Below are 8289 nucleotides of genomic sequence, written 5' to 3'. Positions count from 1 at the left end.
GAATGACTTGAGAACTGGTTTGGTGATACTTGGGGATTGATTTCTCAACATGAAATGCTTGCCAGGCTTGTGTGCGGCCCAACACAAAACACGCGCAAAGTACTGTTCATCAAACTTTCTTTTTTTTTTATTAAAAAAAGCAAAGAAAATCCTGATATGGACCCTTATTTTTGTGCTTTTGAGAGAATTTGTGTAGTAATAAAGCATGCAGGACACTTAATTCAGTATCTCTTCCACTGCTTTACACTCTATTATTACAACAATCCAGCTGCTCGAAGATCTCTGAATGTGACAAGCAGAAAATATACACACGTAAAGACACAAGGATGACGGTTTAAAATAAGGATGCAATGGTTCAAATTTCTCACAGTTAGAAAAATACTTTGTATTTCACTCTTTATGGTAGACTCAAGGCCTGCTCACACCAATGATGATAACTATGAAGTTTTAATAATCACTCTAAAGCCCAGTTCACACCAAGAACGATAACTATAAAGATAACGATATTAGCATCCAAACCAGTGAACGATATCGTCTGTTTCTTCGCACATGCGCCTGCCGCTTTAAATTCTCAAGCTCATTATAGTAGGATGGATTCTGATTGGCTGTCTATGTTTGTATCGTTCATCAGCTGGAAAAAATCGTTCTGAAAATGATTCCAACGATATTGTTTCTCTGTGCCTTTATCGTTATAGTTGTGGTGTGAACTCTGCTATTCTTTAATACTGAGAACGATTTTTAGAACTATATCTTTATCGCTATCTTTATAGTTATCGTGCTTGGTGTGAACGGGCCTTAATTCTTTGAGGAAAAAGGAAGTACACACTGCTGCTATAATGATTAAGGCACAGAGGAACAATATTGTTGGAATAAAAAAAAAAACGTTTTTCCAAGTTGACAAATGGAAATATTTAAAACGGTGTAATTATTCATTGTAGTGCTTAAAATGTTAAATGTAAGCTCGTTGTTTGGTCCACAGATCTGTGAACTGCATTTTTTTTTACTTGACTGGCAACTGAAATATCAATTTATTATTTATAGCTACATTTAACTATATAGGTATTTAATGTTGCATGTATGTTATTCAACAACATTAATTAAATTCCTTTAAATCATTTATCTGTCAATTTGAAAAGGGATTTATTTATTTATTATTTTTAATTAAAGGAACAGTTCACCTAAAAATGAAAAAAATCTGTCACCTCATGTCATTCCAAATTTGTATGATTAGATTTTTTTCAAAATTTCTTATTCTGTGTTCCATAGAACAATGTTTGTAACCATTAAGTGGTGGGAAAAAAACAATAACACAGACGTTTCTAAAAATATCTTATGTTTATGTTCCACAGAAGAAAGTAAGCCATACAGGCTTGAAAAGACAGTAAATGTTGACAGAATTTTCATTTTTAGGTGAACTATCCCTTTAATACACTGATATTTGATTTTTTTCTTTCATTTCACTTTTAAGTTGCACTCTTACTCTTTCATAGCCAAAATATAAAACCATTGAATTTCAATTCTAATCCACTGGTAGTGTACGGGTAGTCTCCCCTTAATGCCCGAATCTGTGTCCAGAATAAAAACCTCTTGCTGAATTAACCTTACTCTGAAACCACCACACATTTTGTTATTTTTGTCCTAAAAATTAATTTCCAGGGTCATTTAAAACCGAGTGCACATTTGAAAGAATGTGGAACGCTTGAAAATAACCAATGAAGCGAGAGCAGCCGTTTAAAACCAACACTGGCATCTCATACCATTGTCTAATCTACGCTTTCTTGCTTTTCAAAGCCATGCACTATTGAAAGAGAGTTTAGCAAAGACTCTCACATTCCAACGGTTCCACACAGATGGCCAGAGAGGCTGAAAACATGGAAGAATGAAGGAGTAAGAGAATGCCTTTGAACGTGTCACAAAGAGAATGAGTGCCATGAATGACACTCCTTATTACGCCGCGAGAATCGTGGTTAACGCTCGCCCACAGCTGCATGTGCTCCGGCCGCTAGGCCAAGAGCGCTAATGGAATTTTCTGCTCTCGCCCTGGAGACATTATGTCACCCTCACAAACTGGGCCTTTTTTTTTTTGGAAGAAAAACGACTTTTATGTGGCCCGGACCAGACAATGAAGAAGGAAATGGACAGTTGGTTAAGACTCAAGGCTTGCGAGAAATTATGATTCCGCTTAGCCACCGGTGAGGGTGACCAATAAAATGCAGCGTCATTTTGAGAGCACCTAAAAAGAGAGTTATTAACAGATATCGAGGCAAAGTGTCTGGAGATTGAGGTGTAAATGTGTCAGACCATTACCAGGCCATTATTCCTATATTGGAGCGAAATTATGAGGCCAAATTAGATTGAAATGAGAGCAAGTGAGAGAGAAAAAAATCGGAATCATACCTTTAGGTACTCCCAGAGTGGAAACTGAACCAGCGAGAATGGGATCTGAAATTAAAAGATATAAAAAGTTATATATAGGCTAGATCAGAGAACAGGAATAGTTCACCTAACAAAATTCTATTGTCATTTATTCACCCTCATGTCATTCCAAACCTGTGATTTTTTTGTCTTTTAATGAATATACTAGCTGCTCTATTCTACATAATGAAAGTGAATGGAGATCCAGGCTGTCAAGTTTCAAAAACGGTAAAAAGCACTATTAAAAGTATCATTTTTCATCCCAAAAAAAAATGATCATACAGCTTGGAATCACATTAAGGAAAATAAATAATGACAGAATTTTTGCGAACTAATAAAATTCTTAAGACTGGATACAAAGTCTGTCATAAAGTGACAGATTACACACAGTTTTGTAGAAAAAAAACTTTTGACATTAATGAAAAACCTCATTTAGAGCAACCAAAATAATGCCATGATGATGTTCACTGGGGGGAAAGGAAAAAAATGATCTCTTAGCGCTTTCGTCTTCTGTAAAAGAAAATGGATGACTTGTGGCAACATGTTCAACCACAAGCACTGGCCATTTATCTCATGTGTCAAACTGTTTTAATGCTGATGTCTGCACGTCTGGAAGGAAGTGTGAGGTATAAGAGTGAGAGAGAGATGATAAATAAATGAAGAGTCTGTGGTCAGAGAGAGAGAGAGAGAGAAAAAGACAGAGCACAAAAGAGAGAGAGGTGGCAGAAATCTTCCTCTTCACCCAATCAGGCACAGCGGAGCTAAAAGAGAGGAAATCGATGGTACTGCTGAACAGTGGGCTGACAAAATCCCAAAATCCTGAGAGAGAGAGAGACAGAGACAGCGAGAGAGGAAAAATAGAGATCCGATCCATATGAAGGTCATGCTACAGGCAAGAAAGCTTATTCACCCAGACAGCGATTTGCAGTGACAAAGTGACCGGAAGTCATTCATTTTGAATGAGAGTTGCTGATCTGATGCATTATGAGAGAGATAATTGATACAACAAATGCTTTATGGTTACTGGGGTGTTGCCAGGTATTTTCTAAAGTGTTTAGAGTGGTTGCTAGGGTGTTGCCAGGTAGCTTCTAAGGTGGTGTGAGTGGATGACAAGGTGCCGTTTAGGGAATTCTAGATGGTGCTGTGAGTTTTTAGGTAGGGCTCATTGAAATCCGTTCGATTTTTTCCCAAATTCTGTTTTATTTTTTTTTTTTCAAATTCCACTTTTTTCTGTTTTAAGTTTTCTAGAATTTGTTTTAATGGTTAAATTAAATTGTATTGATCAAAAAAGAATGTCTAATTAATTGAAATCATGATACTTAAAATATTAAACAGCAATTTATTACAAGTTTAACAAAAATTACATTTCTATGGCTCTATGAAATCTTTTTTATTTTAACCAAATTCTGTTTTCCATTAATTTTCTGGATTCCATTTGAATAGTTTCATTAAATATTAATAAACAAAAGCATCTCTAATTAATTGATGTTTATCAAAAAACACTAATTTATTATTATCATTTTATTTATTTATTTTTTATTTAAGAAATATTGTGTTACGTATTTATATCTTTCAGCTAAATAATTTTTCTGGTAAATATTCCTTTAAAAAACAATGTTTTATTTGTAGTAGTAGTAGTATCATTACATTAAGTAATATTTCTATTACTATTACTAATATTTCTATTAATATAGTTACGGATTCTTCAAGTTAAACCGAACTTTTATTTTGACAGGTTGCTGTGAAGACATTTAGGTTTCTGTTTGTATATGATATGATGATAGTTTTACTCAAAAGAAATTGTAAAATGTTCTCTCAGAGCAGTGACTCTCAGAGCAGTGCTAGAGATTATGTTTTCAAGTATATATTGAGGCGGCAGAGGCTGAAAACACCGCGAGCATCACGCACGCTTCAATATTTATGTATGCAATTGGTAAAGTTTTTAAAGTGACTGTTAAGGGGTTGCCAAGCCAAGTTTTCTGAATGAAGTTATTGTGTTTGTGTTTGTTAGACACTGAACAACCAAGCGCTTTAAAAAACAGCCGCCAAATCAGATTTAATTAACAAATTATTCATTTTCATTACTCAAAGATGAGGGACGAGTTATGTGCTGATGTTCTGAATAAAAAATACCAAGTATGAGCAATACCGCTGCTTAGCATAGCTTGCCCTCTTAATTAAAAAATTATGCATTTCCATAATCTGCACTCTTTTTCCACACTCATACTGAACATCAGGTCAGTTTAAGAACCCCTGAGCTCCATCCAAAACTCTTTACTGGAAACAACTCTTTGCACAAACTGAGCGTAATCTAATACAGTAAAAAAGGCTGACTATGAAAACAAAGCTCTCATTGGCTTAACTTTCAAAAGATTTCAAAAGATTTGGCAAAAATTAACATAACGAACACAATGAAGCAGCACTGCATGGGCATCATGCGGACTGCCAAAGCTCCGGTATTTCCCGTTTTCCCGATTTCAAAACAGAACAGATTGGTGCAATGTGACCTGACACTGAGGAGTGTGTACGTCTTTGTGCATTTTTTCCAAAAGCTAAATCAGCCACCTGTCTTTTATTACAAACATGGTAAATGCAGCGCCTCCGTGCTCAGGAGGAACGCTTAGAGGAATCTGCAATGAAGTGACTCTCAGAGCAGTGCTAGAGATTATGTTTTCAAGTATATATTGAGACGGCAGAGGCTGAAAACACCGCGAGCATCACGCACGCTTCAATATTTATGTATGCAATTGGTAAAGTTTTTAAAGTGACTGTTAAGGGGTTGCCAAGCCAAGTTTTCTGAATGAAGTTATTGTGTTTGTGTTTGTTAGACACTGAACAACCAAGCGCTTTAAAAAACAGCCGCCAAATCAGATTTAATTAACAAATTATTCATTTTCATTACTCAAAGATGAGGGACGAGTTATGTGCTGATGTTCTGAATAAAAAATACCAAGTATGAGCAATACCGCTGCTTAGCATAGCTTGCCCTCTTAATTAAAAAATTATGCATTTCCATAATCTGCACTCTTTTTCCACACTCATACTGAACATCAGGTCAGTTTAAGAACCCCTGAGCTCCATCCAAAACTCTTTACTGGAAACAACTCTTTGCACAAACTGAGCGTAATCTAATACAGTAAAAAAGGCTGACTATGAAAACAAAGCTCTCATTGGCTTAACTTTCAAAAGATTTGGCAAAAATTAACATGACGAACACAATGAAGCAGCACTGCATGGGCATCATGCGGACTGCCAAAGCTCCGGTATTTCCCGTTTTCCCGATTTCAAAACAGAACAGATTGGTGCAATGTGACCTGACACTGAGGAGTGTGTACGTCTTTGTGCATTTTTTCCAAAAGCTAAATCAGCCACCTGTCTTTTATTACAAACATGGTAAATGCAGCGCCTCCGTGCTCAGGAGGAACGCTTAGAGGAATCTGCAAACAGAAACGAGGCACAGCTGATTTATGCGTAAGTTTAACACTTCTGGCAGAGACGGGGCGCCTGAGCAACACAGATGGTCAGATTTATATTGATAAGGCTGTAATGGTTGACAAGAGAGAGGAGATGACGGATACGGAAAGACAGAAGGATAGAAAGCAGGTTTTTGACAAAAGGCCAGAAGGCTTCTTCTTGAGGACGAGTCGGTCCAGATGACGGCACATTTAACAGTGTGGTCTGACTGCAAACCAGCTGTACCGATATCAGTTTAAGCACATTAGTATTACACTTCATTCCTGAAGTGCATTTGTAATGTTAGTCAAGGTTTCCTGCACCAAAAACCAAGCCATTACGATAGAGTGTGTGGTTTTGTCGATTTGGAGACAACAGACAAACAACAACATGCTGATGTGCATCAAACACTCTCTCTGCTGTCCATGTCGATATCACCAGGTGTAACTGTCAGGTACGTTATCATTGAGAGATAGGGCTGGCTGCTTGTTTGTGACGGGTTACCCATGAGAATATTAGTATGCTGCAGTGCTCTTCACTGTCAGGCTCCTAGCCACCAGTGTGATATCTAGGAAAACAGATGTCAAAATGCATTTAAATGAAGCTTGATTGGACAGGGGATGCTTTGCATGCTATTTGACAAATGGCTTTAATAGGTCAGACGGTACTGGATGAATACTAATGAGAGGAGAAAGGAACAGAGATCAGTCTGAAATCTGATTCAGTTCGATTGGATTCATTTAAAATCGCATTCATTTTCAATCTGCTTTGATTAAAATGTGATCCAATGTGTTTTTCTTCATTTAAATCTAAATTAAATATGTCAATTAAATAGTGGACTATATCTATCAGTTGTATGAAAGCACAAGATTTAATAAGTTGGTGTCGATGATTAAAGAAAATGTAAAAAAATATATATATATTTCACAAAAACATGTCGGGTTGAATAATTAAAAAAATTAAATTAAATAAAACAATAAAAACAAAATATCACTAATAAAAATAATTAATATTAGTATTTTTTTACACTTCAGCCACACTGTATAAATGTGTTTACATTAAATCAATATGAGATCAAGTGGCTTTAAAAAAAAAAGACAGCAGAGGCACACTGTCGGAAAAAAAAAAATTTCACAAACAACAACAAGATTTATGAGTCTGAGTCTTTAAAATAATAAATACAATATTAATAATAAATAGCAATAAATGTTCAAACAAAAAGCGTTTGGACATTTCAGCCACACTTAATGTATAAATATCTTTGCATTAAGTTAATATCAAAAACCAATACAGGAGAGGCACACTGAATGACAATGAATGAATGAATACAGAAAGTGTTTAGACACTTCAGACACACTTAAAAAAAAATTTGGCATAAGATCAAATTATAAATATTAAAACAGAAAGTGAAAGAGTGAGATACAGAGAGGTTGAATGAATGATAAAAAGGAGATGGTCATTGTAAAAGTCCAATAAATCCAAGAAAATTAAAGCTGAAATTAAAATATTGCCAATGGAAAGAGAAGCTGTATTGGAAAAACAGAAGTACAGTCTTGATTTTGCAGTTCTGTCTACAGTGTGTTTCAGTGTGAGGGAAGACGGCATCCGTGCAGTACTGAAATAAAAAGAAGAATTATTAAAGCAGAGTGGAAAAAGGATATTTCTCAACCCTAGAGGGACGACATACAGACCACTCCAGAGACACTCAGCAAAAGAAGAAAAGCGAATGAGGCACAGTGACAGGAAGTAGATGAGGGCCAGATGGATATCTCATCAGCTGAGCCGTGATTCAGCAGCGCTGGGTATGAAAACAGCAGATGGACTGGAGGAACCCACAGACTAACTCTCATTTATTACTGAGAGCTGCGGAAAATGGTCACTTTTACAGGCCCTTCCTCACACACACACACACACACACACACACACACACACACACACACACACACACAACTAATACATAGCAAAGCATACTGACAGTATCTGCAAGTACAAACAGAAACGTGCGATTGTCTGTGAGTGTGCAAACACATCACACACTGATGCAGTAACAAAAGCATATTTATCAGCCGAAGCTTTTAACTGACAGCTTGTTGAAGTGCGAAGAGGAACAAACATGAACAAATTGGAGGTGGAGAGCAGGAGGGGTGAAAGAGAGTTTTATTATGCAAAGCCATCTGCCAAAGTCAAACATGTCACTAAACCTGTTTGTGTCCTGAGTGATTTATGAGTCTCATCACAGGTGTGTGTGTGTGTGTGTGTGCGTGCACGTTTGGGTGTCACATTTGTGTTTGTACAGGCATGTTTGCTCACCACTGTCACAATACTGTGTGTGTGTGTGTGTGTGTGTGTGTGTGTGTGTGTGTGTGTGTGTGTGTGTGTGTGTGTGTGTGAGTATGTATTTTAAACATGAAACCTGTGACC

At 36.5% G+C, this 8289-nt stretch overlaps 1 protein-coding gene across 1 annotated transcript in view; it reads right to left on the bottom strand.

Moving 5' to 3' along the window:
* The window catches only part of LOC107600283 (S-adenosylmethionine mitochondrial carrier protein), a 52186-nt gene that overhangs the window by 11720 nt on the left and 32177 nt on the right, over positions 1 to 8289 (bottom strand). Inside the window, exon 6 of the mRNA XM_016292132.1 lies at positions 2398 to 2442. Coding sequence (XP_016147618.1) covers positions 2398 to 2442 — 45 coding nt within the window. The remainder of the gene's footprint in view (positions 1 to 2397; positions 2443 to 8289) is intronic.

The sequence above is a fragment of the Sinocyclocheilus grahami genome, unplaced genomic scaffold (assembly GCF_001515645.1).
Source record: "Sinocyclocheilus grahami isolate Dianchi unplaced genomic scaffold, SAMN03320097.WGS_v1.1 scaffold281.1, whole genome shotgun sequence".
Taxonomy (NCBI): Eukaryota; Metazoa; Chordata; class Actinopteri; order Cypriniformes; family Cyprinidae; genus Sinocyclocheilus; species Sinocyclocheilus grahami.
This window is presented reverse-complemented; position numbering and strand designations above follow the sequence as displayed.